Source organism: Rhinolophus sinicus, linkage group LG06 (assembly GCF_036562045.2).
Source record: "Rhinolophus sinicus isolate RSC01 linkage group LG06, ASM3656204v1, whole genome shotgun sequence".
NCBI classification, from domain to species: Eukaryota; Metazoa; Chordata; class Mammalia; order Chiroptera; family Rhinolophidae; genus Rhinolophus; species Rhinolophus sinicus.
Window position 1 is genome coordinate 101,890,601 of NC_133756.1, and position 14,248 is coordinate 101,904,848.

General features: G+C 36.4%; 1 protein-coding gene across 5 annotated transcripts in view; it reads left to right on the forward strand.

Annotated features, from left to right (window-relative positions):
• Positions 1-14,248, forward strand: part of MTMR2 (myotubularin related protein 2) — a 93,444-nt gene that overhangs the window by 74,144 nt on the left and 5,052 nt on the right. For all 5 annotated transcript variants that reach the window (XM_074335575.1, XM_074335576.1, XM_074335579.1 and 2 more), the window contains 3 exons: positions 4,000-4,185; positions 6,859-7,065; positions 11,342-11,434. In XM_074335575.1, the coding sequence (XP_074191676.1) occupies positions 4,000-4,185; positions 6,859-7,065; positions 11,342-11,434 (486 nt within the window). The remainder of the gene's footprint in view (positions 1-3,999; positions 4,186-6,858; positions 7,066-11,341; positions 11,435-14,248) is intronic.

The following is a 14,248-nucleotide window of genomic DNA, read 5'->3' on the forward strand; positions in this document are numbered from 1 at the left end:
TACATTTATTATATTTACATTATATGTATTTACATTATTATATTATCATTAGAGCATATAGTCATATAATACCCTTTACATAGCTCTTTTGTACACATACGCTCCCTTTTACCTCTGACTTCTACAACTAGCTATATGTTTCGTACTTATGAGGTTGGACAATTAAGTTTGCGAACTCATCCTGGAAAAAGTGCTATAATACACACCTCATTGCTGAATATCACTGTGGTCACCTTCCAAGTACTCCCCTTGAGAAGCTGTGCACCGATGCCTAGCTTTTTCTGGAATGGCCATCAGAGCTGTCATCGTATTACCCTTGATGTCCTGAGTGTCATCCAAATGTCTTCCTTTCAATATTTCCTTTATCTTCAGGTAAAGAAAGAAGTCATTGGGGGCTAGATCAGGTGAGTAGGGAGGGTGTTCCAATACAGTTATTTGTTTACTGGCTAAAAATTCCCTCACAGACAGTGCCGTGTGAGCCAGTGCATTGTCGTGATGCAAGAGCCATGAATGGTTGGCGAAAAGTTCAGGTCGTCTAACTTCTTCACGCAGCCTTTTCAGTACTTTCAAACAGTAAAGTTGGTTAACTGTTTGTCAGTTGGTACAAATTCATAATGAATAATCCTTCTGATATCAAAAAAGGTTAGCAACATCATTGCAGCAAGTTCACAAACTTAATTGTCCGACCCTGGGTATGGATGTCTTTTTAGGCACTTTTTTGGGGTCTAAGGTTCTCTTGTAAATATTTCAGCAAGGGCTCATGGGAACAATATTCATGAGTATTTGCAGCTGGTAGCAACTTATGTTCTTTATATTTGGAAATCACTTTTGCTGGACATAAAACCCTTGGTTTACATTTGATTTTCTTGAGTATCTTAAATATGTTGCTTATATTCTTTTGGCATAAAATTTCAAAGTCTGATGACAAACTAGATTTATTTTCCTTCTAAGTAACTCTTTTTACTTGGATGTCCAAAGGATTTTTTTCCCCCTTTTTCTTTGAAGTCATTATTTTGCCAGAATATATGTCTTTATGTTGTGTATTCTGGGTCTGTATTCCCAGGTATGCATGTGTGTTATTTTAATTTATAATTTCCTTTTTTTTTTTTTTTTAATTTCTTGAACAGTTTATTTAATAATGGTTCTTAGTAGTTGTCCTGTTTCCTTGTTTTGGCTTTCTTCTTCAGGACTCCTATTTTTCCTACGTTGGCTCTTCTTTGCCTATCTTCATCATTTGTCACTTTCTCTTGAATCCTTTTTATGTCTTTCTAATTTCATTATGGTTTTAAATATTTTCCATTTCACTGTCTATTCCTTTTATATCTGTTGTATTTACGTGTGTTTGTGTTCCTTCTAATTTAGTCTTCTCTTCTGATGTTTTTTCTTTTATTTCTAATTTGTTCCCAAGTTCTTTCACTTTACTTTTGAATTTTTCTGAGTTTTTGTTTTTCATGCCTGTTTTATCATTTTCAATGTCATCTGTAGCTTGCTTGAAAAGAAGATTTCAGGTTTGTGAGGCATTGTCTGTATGGATGCGGTTCATCTTCTTTTTAGTATAGTTTGTATGGGATTCGACCTTGATGCTCTTCTGTTACCATTTTTTGGTGAAAATAGTTTTCCTGAGCTTTTACAAGGATGCATGGTCGGTTAGAAAGTGTGGCTCAAAAGTTAGGCACACCCAGAAGTTAGAAGAGCTAATTTACTGAGCTGCCTCTTTTATGGTTTCAGGTAGCACTATGAGGGCTTACTTTCTGAGATTTCCTGGCTCTGTTCTGTCTTTCCCACCCTGCACTCAACACCCATACCCACCCTAGCCTTCCCCACTTCTATTTTTTATTTGAAACTGTTCTTCCTTTGTCTTTTTATCTGGCCCTTCTCTTCCTTTGTCACTGATGCCTCTGTCCTGCTCAGTTTTGATTATGTGCTTAGCAGAAGGGATCCCTGGCTGGTCAGTTAGGAGAGTTCCTAAGGGTTAGACTGCTTTGTCCCTTTAGATGTATTGTAGACCCTTTAGACTCATCAGCTGTTAGAATAGATAGAACCTTCCTGTTTCAGCTGTGCTTCTTAGATCCCTCTGTTGTGCTTTCCTGTAGTTCTGGAAGAAAAAAGCCAAAGCAAGGAAGCGGAACAGACGGTTCTGCAGTCCATCCTATATCCGTTACAGTTTTTCCTTGGTATCTAGGGGAAGATTGGTTGCAGGACCTCCCACCCCCCGAAACCAAAATCCGCTAATGCTCAAGTCCCTTAAATAAAATGGCATAGTATTTACATATAACTTATGTATATCCTCGAATATACTTTAAATCGTTTCTAGATTACTTATAATACCTAATACAATGTAAATACTATATAAATAGCTTTTCTGTGTTGTTTAGGAAACAATGTATATGTTCAGTACAGACACAACCATCCTAGGACAAACTACATAGTACATGTCAGCCACAATGTAATAATTTTTTTCCCCTGAATATTTTCGATCTGAGATTGGTTCAGTCCATGGATGTGGAACCTGCGAATATGGAGGGCTGACTGCACTTCCTTCTCTTTGTTTCCACGCATTCACTGATAGCATCCAGATCTCTGGCTGTTGGTGGTTTGGCGGTTTGATGGAATGCTTTGTACCCTAGTTCTGTTTTAAATGTTTTTTGTGTGTTTTTGGTTTTATTATATTATCTGGTTGCTCTATTTAAAAAACAAACAAACCAATTTTATTGAAATATAATTCACATGTCATAAAATGCACTCTTAAATTATATATTTTTGTTTTTTAATATAGTCACAAAGTTGTACGACATCATTTATTATATTCTCAAAATTATACAACTGATTCCAGAGCATTTTATTCTGCATGGTTTTGTGAAAAGTTCTATATAGTTGCAACCACTGCCATCTTTCTAGAATTTGTTGTAACTAATTTGAATTGCAAGTCCCTCTACCCCTGACCTGTCCTAGTCCCACTCTCCAGAAGTAATCCTTGTTAACAGGTACCCACTGAAACACTATTAATTTTTGTTCCTGTGCCAATCTTGAATCCAAACTATTTCTCAGACTATCAGTGTCAAAAAGGAAGCTTGAATTTCTGTTCTTTGGGTAATTTGTTGTTGGTTGTAAGTTGGTGAGTTTCACTGTTTTCAAAGGTGTGAATCATGTGATCACTTACTTTTATATAACTGCAGTTGACTGTTCAATATTTTTCTAATTTTCCCAGTAGTGCTCTCAGAAGCATGATTTTATACCTATGGTAGGTAGAAGATAGAAGAATATTTTATTCATAAAATAAAGATTTTAGTATTATGTGCCGCTGAAGTGAGCACCATAAAATAAAGATTAATCCAGAAAAATTAAGTTCTCCTTTCCAGCCATAGCTTATTTTGAATACCAAATATTTCTCATTCTGTTCATTAGATGTAGATTTAAGTCTTTGAAGATAGTCGATAGTAATATACGATAGTATTTTGTGCTTTTATATTCTTTTTATTTAAAAATAATTGTATGGTTAAAAGCAAGTCATTATGATTGCAAAACATTTTGTAAATATTAACATTAAACTGAGGTGATGAGGAAGGGAGATGGAGCAGCATGGGCTAGTGGTAAACTAGACAGATGTAGTTATGCACGTGGATCTTACCAGTCTGGTGCTTTCAGTCTTCTGTAATAAGTTGTTTGGATAGGACTTGAATAAGGGTAGGGAAATTTAGTGCTTTGAAACGTTTAACTACCTTCATACGAATATATGTTACTACATTTAATTTTTTTAATAGCCACATAAGCAGGTTAGTGTGAGAGTATATGTTCCTGTTTTATAAAGAAACATGTGGTAGAGAGTGGTGGTTTTAAGTTGCCCTGAGCCATCCACATTTTCCCATGAATTTTCTTGTTCATCAGTAATATCTATCATCTTTCATGCTATTGGATAGTTTATGGCACTTTTTCATGGATGTCAACATACAGTGGATGTGCATTCATTTATGATTTCCTGTGATTTGTGCTTTTTTTCAGGCAAAGGGTGGAGGTTATGAAAGTGAAGATGCCTATCAAAATGCAGAACTAGTTTTTCTAGATATCCACAATATTCATGTTATGAGAGAGTCATTACGAAAACTTAAGGAGATTGTGTACCCCAACATCGAGGAGGCCCACTGGTTGTCTAACTTGGAATCTACTCACTGGCTAGAGCATATTAAGGTGGGTATATGTTGCTATTACCTTATACTATTACTTGTATAGAACATCAGACAAGAACTTTCTCTGCCCCTTTGTCTATATTGGCTCTTACAATGGAAATCAAGCCGAAGGTAGTTTTCTGAACAGGGAAACCTTGTTTGATAACTGCTTTGATAATTAGAACTATTTCTAAGTTTTGGTGCTTGACTGAATTAGTTTCCTATATTGTGCATTTGGTTCTGTTGTGTTCCTTTCTTTCCTTCTCTTTCCCATCCTGTCTGAATTCTATCCATCCTATAGGTCCCAGTTCATATTTCATTCATTCCATGAATTCTTACCAGATTGCATCCATTTCCATTTTTCTCTGAAGTTTTCACTTTTTCCATTTAATTAGGTACTACCTTGCATCTCATTTAATTACTTTTGTGTGTCAGCCAACGTATATTGCTAATTCATGGAAATGAGGACTGGATAAATTATAAATCATATTTCTTTTTTGTCCCCTCAGGAGTTAGGGCAGCACTATCTGTGTGAATAATAGACACCCAATAAATATTTGTTGCATGACTGGTGAAGTAAAAACCATTCTAGTCAGAGAAAAGTTGAGTGAAGGATACCATATGAATGGTAAACGATTTGGAGACTGCCGTGTGAACACTAATTTGCCTAACATTTTTTTTTTTTTTTTTTGCCTAACATGTTAATATAGTGTTTGAAGCACCAAATGTTATTTCAGTTACTATAGTTACACATATTTTCAGATATGGTCTGAATGTCAGTAACATAGCTTACCAAAATATAGACTTCTATAACCTAATATATATTATTATGAAATAAAGGGAAATGAGATTTTTCATGTTAAAAGGAGCAGACTTGTACTCACATTAAAATCTCTAAAATTCAAGAGAAGGCTAAATTGACTTAATGAGAATTATAGACTGTTTTTATTATTGTTTCTCTTCTAGAACCTTACAAATTTAAATGTAGTGAAGTGTAAACAGTCCTCAGAGAGCATGTTCGTGTGGCCCTTTTATTACATGATGTGTAAATAGGACAACCATAAGATTTGCTTTGGAGTGAACATAAATTGTAGCATTTACTTCTGTAAATTCCAGGTCATTTCACTAGCAGGTATAGCATTCTCTCCAAAAAGCTGGCGGTAACAAAAACAAGTTTACTTAAAGGTACAGGAGGTACGGTTGTGCCTGGACTGCCTTCTCCTCTAGTCCTCAGACTGCAAGCGTACGGTACCCCCTGACTTTCTTCAGATCTCTGCTCAGACGGGCCCTTCTCAGAGGGGCCTTCCCCAGCCACTCCATGCAAAGTAACAGTTCTCCCAGCACCCCCTACACCTTGTGTTTGTTCCCTTCCTGCCCCCTGACATGGTACGTGTTGCCTTATTTAGCTGCACCTGGCTGGCCTTGCTAGCCAGAATGTAAACTTCATTAAGCTGCCACTTTGTTCTGTTCACTGCGCTGTCTCCGTCACCTAGAGCAGTGCCTGCCACATACTAAGGGACTCCATCAATGTGTATTTTGTAAATGAACGAATTAAAATGACCGCTTCAGATAACTCTTCCTGGTCAGTCTTAGCTTTCCAACTGTTCTAATCCTTTGGGTCAGTGATTTGTAAATCTGGATATGTGTTTGAATTGTGGGTGGAAGTTATTTAAAATAGTGAGTTAGGATTAGTGGAGAATTGGGCCCAGGCACTTTAGGAAAAAAAATGCTCACAAATGACTGACGCATAGTCAAGACAGAGATTGTTTCAGAGCACCCCATTTCCAGAATATGCTTGTAGTTAATTATGAGCAAAAGTTAGTCATGAGATTCTCTAATCTAGCCAATAAATCTATATTCCTTCATTTTGATCTGTTTGTGGAATCATACTGTTCTTTAAGTGTGATCTGGTCACTGCAGAGAAGAGGACTATATTGTCCATTTTAAAGGATATCATAGTTTTATGTTTCTTTTTTGGTTACATCTAATTCTGTCTAGTTTTAACTCAACATCAACTTCAGAAAAGGTGAATTATTTTTGCAAAGAGTCTGCATATTTCAAAAAATAACTGAAATTATCTTAGATACCAGTTAAATTGGCATGGCGGTATATTGATCTGATGAGAATTTTTCATTCATATTGATACAGAAAAGTAGCTCACTCCACAGTTTTATGCTGTGCTTTCTGAATGCTATGTGATGTATATAAAAACAATAGAATAAATGCTGCAAAGGCTATAGAATATTTTAAAGGAGATCAATTTTATTGTTTTTATACATATTCTAATTGGGTTAAGCAAGCATTTTTAAAGTAACAGATAAGACTTCAGTTGGGAAATTATTTTTATTTAAATGGATGATGTTGGAATAAAGATTCTTAGAATCAGATCATTTTAGAACTTAATCCTTTTTATCTCTTACTCATGTTGTTCATTTGTTTAGAACCCAAAGGCACCTTTCATTTAGATATTTCATGGTGCAGCTTAATAGGAGTTTGCATGTATGAGGTTTTTCTAGTTTTAGAAGCAAAACTTACATACTGTCTACCATTTAAAAAATTATTTTTAGGAAGGGACCAATGTTTTTTCTCTACATGTTATTGAGACAGTCATCCCTAACAAACCCTATGAGTAGATTTTGAAGAAGAAAGCATTTCATTTTTTTAAACTTTCATTAAAACAAAATCTGGTTTGCAGCTTATTCTGGCAGGGGCTCTCAGGATTGCTGACAAAGTGGAGTCGGGAAAGACGTCTGTGGTGGTGCATTGCAGTGACGGCTGGGACCGCACTGCTCAGCTCACTTCCCTCGCCATGCTCATGCTGGATGGGTACTACCGGACCATCCGAGGATTTGAAGTCTTGGTGGAAAAAGAATGGCTGAGCTTTGGACATCGATTTCAGCTTGTGAGTAAAGACCTTGATTTGATGTAGTCCATGCATCACACATGAGGCATGTGAAGATAATGCCTTGTATTTCTTAGATGTTTACCTAAAATTGATCATTTATTCTAGACGGGTACACTTCTCAAAAGAACTTTTTTGTTGGTTTTGGAAAGCATTAGGATATCCTGTCACGGCTCTGCAGTCTGGAGCCGGGGCTATTTGTCAGGCATCTGTCTCTTTTGCGATTTCTACCAGGAAACATCAGATGTCATTCCATGATTTCCACGGGTGTCTTCACCTGCCAGTGACAGTTGAGATTAGCATGAATGATTCTGGAATGACAAGGCTGCTAGCTTTTCCTGTAGACTTAAAAAACGATGTGAGTGGCTTAATTATTATTCTCAATTTCAAGAAGCCCTACAAAGTAGCATTTCTCATACAGGATCAATATCTTTAAAAACCAAATGAACAACAAAAAAGCCAGACTGGGGCCAACAGAAATAACAGAAAAAATTAAAATTTAACTGAGAGTTGGGAATAAAACTTTTCTGTTATCCTTTAGTGCTAACACTGTAATGACCATGAATGTGGAAAGTGTTACAGTTAATTGTATGGAAATGACAGATTGTTGTGCCCTCTGTATGTTTCAGAATGTATGTTGATGTCGGTTTGAAAGACATCAGAGTCCAGGCATTCATTGCTGAATGTCTTCTATGGTGTCCCCAGAATGATTTAATTTCTTCATTAACACCTCCAGCAATAAACAGCAAATTTCTTCCTGAGCTATCTCACTTCAGAAAGTCTACCTACTAGAAACTTCTTCCTCATAGTAAACTAAAGTTTCTTCCCATTTTCCTACTTCCCCTTTGCAGACAGGAAGAACAAATGTTATCCATATAAGATAGCCCTTCAAATACTTGAAAGCAGCGGTTGGCCCAGGTCGTTCATAATCTTCAGTTCTTCTGGCTCACCATCCATTTTCTGCAGTCTTTTCTCACTCGAATCTCCCAAAGCATCCCAGTTGTCCTCTGGACTTTGGTCAGGGCTTGTCTAAGTGGTACACAGATCTAATCATAATTCTTAAAATAGAGGAATGAGGTTGTTATGTCCCTTTTAAAGAAAACCACTCTTTCACATTTGCTTTTTTGTTACATCATACTTTGGATTCATGTAGCTTTTAATTAAAGAAACATTCAAATAGCGTTTAGCTGTGTTTCTGCTAAACTACATTGGAATTAGAAAACTTGGTTTTCTTCTATTGCCCATCTGTGTTAGTTGTAATCATAGAGTTAGAATGAAGAGGGGGAATATCTTCCCAGGAAGGCGGGGCAGGGTGAGCAAATTTGTAGATGGGCTTGGGTGGCAAGGATAGAGTTGAGAGAGGGACAGGTTTAGAGAATGCGGGAGGCGGGAGTTAGAGTGGACGAGGCCTTGAAGCCTCCGAGAGCATGGTCCGCGGCAGCGTTTTCCCAGATTAGCCAAAAGGCTTTCTGGAGGATGTTTGCCCAGATGCTGTCTCTAGTTTAACCTTTAGTATCCAATAGTTACCAGGGAATGTGAGTAGTATTTATAAATAACTTGAAAGAAACAGACATTTAAAGGTAGTCTGCTCTTTTGAACTTGAGCTGTTAAATAAAATTGGGCATCTGGAGTATCTAGTCAGATGACTCACATTTTTCAATTCACTATAAAATGCATTTATCATGAAAAGACATTAAAAAAAACAACAAAAAAACTTACTTCAAAGAAGAAAGTTTTAGTCAGCCAAAGCTGCACGTGTTCATATAAATGTGACCAAAATCATAAACATTTCAGGCTGTTTTAAAGTTGCTATGGATTCCTAAGTTGCTAATTCTGGTTATCTACTCCATGTTTTAAACCCCTAGTTGTTATATGAAAGCAGAATTTGACAGTTAAAGGACATCTGGTCAAGAAGGTATGCTCACGTGGTTAATATTGGGTAACAATTCTCAAACTTTTTGATTTCAGGACCTCTTTACATTCTTGACAATTATTGATGACCCCAAAAACTTTGTTTACGTGGTGAACATCTATTAATATTTACTATATTCGAAATTAAACCTAAAATTATTTAAATATTTATTAATTAAAAATAATAAATCTATTTGCCTTAGTCTGTTTGGGCTGCTATAACAGTACCACAGACTGGGTGGCTTATAAACAACAGGAATTTATTTCTTATAGTTTTGAAGGCGGGAAGTCCTGATCAGGGAGCTAGCGTAGGCAGGTTCTGGCGAAGGCTTTTCTGGGTTGACTGTTGACTTCTCACTGTGTCCTCCTCAGTGGAAGGGGGCCAGGGAGCTCTGCGGGGTTATTCTTTGGATAAGTGCACTAACCCCATTCATGGGTGGAACCCCCATGACCTTGGTAGCTCCCATAGACTTGTCTTCCTCATGCCATCACGTTAGGAGTTCAACATAGGAATTTTGAGGGGACAGAAACATTCAGACCATAGGACTATTATAAACATAAGTAACATTTTTAAGAAAAACAACCATATTTTCCAAAAGAAAACAAGGTTTCATGAGAAGACTGGCTTTGTTTTACATTTTGGGGACACATTTCTTTTATGCCAGCTTAATAGAAGATAGCTGAATTTCATATCACTTCTGCATTCAATCTGTTGCAATATGTACTGTTGGTTGAAGTATATGAGGAAAATTTGACCACATACAGATATATAGTTGGAAAGCAAAGAATATTTTAATAGCATTTTCAGAGAACTTTGATATTATGCCAAAACTTAACAAATGGTAGTTGCTTAGAGGTTAAATGTAATGTGAAATCCAAAACTAAATCAGTGAGTTTTTGTTTGTTCCATTAAATTCCATTGGTTTCTCTTGCACTTTGAATAGATCTCTTATCTATGCATGATTTTGTAACATCATGTGTTGGTTATTTGGAAAATACTGGCTTTTACTGAGTTATACACCTCTTCCAACGTTAATGTATTTTATTATATAATATCATAAAACCACATTTGTTAATATCACCACTGATTTTTATCAAAAAAGTCTTTAAATATTATCAAGCTTATATGGCAGATAAAAGTTTTCCAAAAATGTAATTTTTACTCCAAAGCTTGAACTTTATCATTGGCAACAAATACCATCCATTGTTTTCCTTGAAGTGACACAATCACTGTGTTCACTTTCAAAAAAAATGCCTGCAAGATATTCAATCTTAATAATCATAGTTTACATACCAGTTATTCTTTTTAAGACAAAATGATGTTCCACGAAAGTGGCTTTTCCTACCATCCTACTTAAGTTTACAGATGCACGTGTTGTGTGTTTCCCATTTTGTTATACAGAATATTAAAAAATTTACTCAAGGGGAGAGATTTAATAAAGTTAGTCATTTTTATTGCTTCATCAAGGAAAGTGGCTTGAAAGAGATTGGCCTTTTTCCACTTTCTTTTACTTAACTGCGAGTATGTGGCCAGACAGAATGTAACCACTAATGCAGTTTGAGTCCAATGCCTTGCTTGGTTCCTCCCAAGGTACCAGAAATTTTATCCTTCATCACTTTTGCACCATTAGTGCAAACAACAATGCATTGAAAAAGGCAAAATGTTATATTTATTAGGAAAATAGTTTTGACCTCGGAGCTCCCTGCCTAGTGTATGGACCATACTTTTTTTAGAATCACTGCTTCAGGATACGGAGTAGGGGTCTGTTCGGTCATCCGGGGTGAAGGTCCTCAGAGGAGAACAAAACTAAGAAAGTGGTTGAGTGTATGCTTGGAGGGCCGAAGTGAAGCTTTTTTTTAAAAAAGGTCTACAAAGGTTTGTGCTAATATGATTGTTCTTGATAAGGACAGATTGGAGCTAAGATACAATGGGTGTCCCCTTCAGGCACTGGCCGAGGTGTTCAAGGAGAATGGTACTTCCTGAGGCAGCTGTACAAGTAACTTAATATTCAGGGGAAAGTGCGTTCTCCAGGAGACAGATCGGGGCTCTCCACGCTTCACTGCTCCCATCTTCCGTTATCAACCTTTTAGGATCTGGGTGTCATTTATCAAACAAAGTTGTAGTTCCTATTACAAGCACCTCACGTTAAAAAGTAATGTGGTGGTTTGTGCATCAAAATGTTATTAGAAAATTCATAGGTAGGGTTATGGGTGATTGCTATTTTCTTTGTTGTTTTTTTAAAAAAATTTCTGAAGTTTTAAACATATTGAGCAACTATTACTTTTATTGGAAGATAAAATTATTTCCATTAAAAAATGAAAACTCTGACAAAGTTCATATATTATTTAACTCTCTTTGCTTCAGAGACTTGGCCATGGAGATAAGAACCATGCAGACGCAGACAGATCACCTGTTTTTCTTCAGTTTGTCGACTGTGTGTGGCAAATGACAAGACAGGTAACGTATGTGTGTATCTATTCTTCCATCTCCTTAAAGTTGTTCTGCCAGAGTTGGGTCACTGATTATTCTACATTTCATATAAAATGGAAATTCTTATAAGATTTCTAAGTAATAGAACTAACTATTGCCTAGTTATCACATTATGAATTAAATTAAGAAATAGTATTTGGAGGTAATGTGAAACACTTGACAATTTGATTCCGTAAGATTTCAACAAGTGGCCCTGATAATAACCTGAGAGGTTTCCTCCTTTGTTGTGGCCAAGTATTTAAATAATGGCTGTATATTCACCCAGAAGCTCATCTATGTATTGCTAAAGAGGTAAAGAAATGAAGAAATAGGCTAGGTTACTCAAGCAAAATAAAATCCCAATTTAAATAATTTTAATGGAAAAATGGGTTTAGATGAAATTATGGCAAGGTAGGTATGTAATAGGTTCCGTTATTTTTTTACTTCTTACCAACTTTCTAACAAACTGGTATAAAATGTTAGTGTAAATGGATTTAGTCTTTTGGGAAGATACCAGAGAGTGAAAAACACCTGGCTTATTATGGATCACTTCGTTAATTAGGCAAGGGGTTGGCGTCTTAAAAATACTGAACTCAAGAAAAATCATCTTAAAACTCCAAAGCTGGATGCAACTCATTGGTATGTCAGTTAATTATTTATCCAAGGGTTTATGAGACCTCAAATGACTAGGAGCTTGGTTTGGTTTTACACAAACTGCCACATGAACGTAAGGTCGGGCAATTGCTGGCTCTGCTTCACTTTGGGATCACATTTTAAGAAAATAACTATTTAATTCATTAACAGAAAACAAATGGTGATCCTCAGGTGAAATACCTCAATTATACTGTACATTTAATAATTTGTTTTTCCCCCATAAGTATTCAGTTTGGGTGGATTCATTTGAAACCTGCGGGGTTAAATGAAGTATTTTGGAAGATACGGCTACAGGGTGAGGAGGCTGGTGTGTTCACACACATACTACAAATATGCATACAGTTCAGTTTTCTTCCGGCCATTTAGGCCCTTGGTGTGTCGTGAGAGGGGAGACATTACATTCTCATTTTCATCATGTTTGTTACTACTTGTAGTAGGTTTGAATTTTTCCTTAGGAATTGTCTTTGAGGTAGTGTATCCGCTATGCCAGTCCTTACCAAGGCCTTTTTTGGGTATTTGACCCAAAACAATAGGACACACTTTTGACCATTACTGTATTCGATTTTTAAATAACATTTCACTGTTGCCATAAATCCAGTATGCCACAGCAACGACTTAGAAAGTAGTTTGGAACCATGACCCCCCATGGTTGGCTACGTGAAATGCTTTCCATCGGGAACACCTGGAAGGAGGCAACATGTGTGAATAGTTCTGGTATGTTTGTTAGGAAACAAATCACATTTACCAGTTGTTTACATAGCAGAGTATATGACAAATACACTTCTCCCTTAGTAATTGTGTTAACTTTTTATATGCTATATATCTAAAAGCAGTTTAACTCCAGTTATGAGTGTAAGTTACTGAATAATAGAAAATCAACTTAATCTTGTGTTTCTCAGATAGAACTTTAAATATATTACAGTGATGTCTTTTAGACATCTAGTTATGTTTTTCTGTATATTTTCTTCCTGAACATAGATTAGTCACAGTGTTTATTGGCAATCATCACTTTTATAAATAATTGCATGTTTGTGCAGAGACTTAAATAGCACATTTGTCAAAATGGGACCAATTATGTTGCAATTAGCTAGACTCCCCTCTCCTCCTACCTTCGCCCTCATCCCCATCCTCTCACTCCTGGGATCTGGATCAGTTGATGAAGGGCCTTTCAGATTTTAAACATGTGAGGAGAACAGAATATTCCTCCGGTGCCTAAGATTTTAAAAGCAATACCGGCGGTTAATGCTCTGCTATTATAGTCTTGTTGTGGGGACATGCCCACTGATTAAATTCTCTTCTTATAACTGAGCTGTTTTGCCAAGAAGATGAAAAACTAATCACAGGCTCCGGTCTTTGGGTTGCTGTGTAAGGAGTCAGTGCATTCATTCTGGCTAATAAATAAGGCTGTTAAGGGTACATGACAACATAGAAGATGGGACTTACTTTGTAAATGAATACATGGGATTTAACAAAGTTTCTTACAATTGATTGGCTTTTTATTGGCAGCTGCCCGATCACCTGCTTCATTCAGCTTCACAGCCACAACAATTATGCAAGGCATGGTAGTTACGCTTCATTGTTTGAGAAATTTGCCACATTACTTTGCTTAGGGCTTCCTAAATTTTAGGAAAAGTCAAGGTAAAGCTGTTTTCAGCCCCATCCCTGTTTTCCTAAACTATTGGGTAGGGATCATTGGAAGCAATATTTCTTTCCCAAATCTGCAATCCAGATATTCATGGAATTCCTTTTTACAGCTGTATAATTGGTACAACCTTACATAGAAGCTTTAGAATTTTAAAATATTACATTGACAGGATGTTTAATCCTTTGCCTTCCTGGGATCTGTAATTCGTCCTTGATAAGTTCCCCACAAATTGCATTGTTTGATTGTTTGTGTAATATGAAGACATCCTGAAGGCATCCTCCTAGGTTAAGGAGAAGGTGGATTTTATTTTTTGTTAGAAAGAGGCTGCCCAGGTACTGATTGCCAGATACTCTAGTTTAACTGATGTTCCTTGAAAAGATAAGCAAGTGGGCTTTTAAATGATATGCACGTCTGCCCTGGGTATTTATTTTTGTGCACTGACGGTATTTTCTGGAGACATTGATGCTGGGTTTTTTTGTGTATATAATTCCTAAAAACAGTGT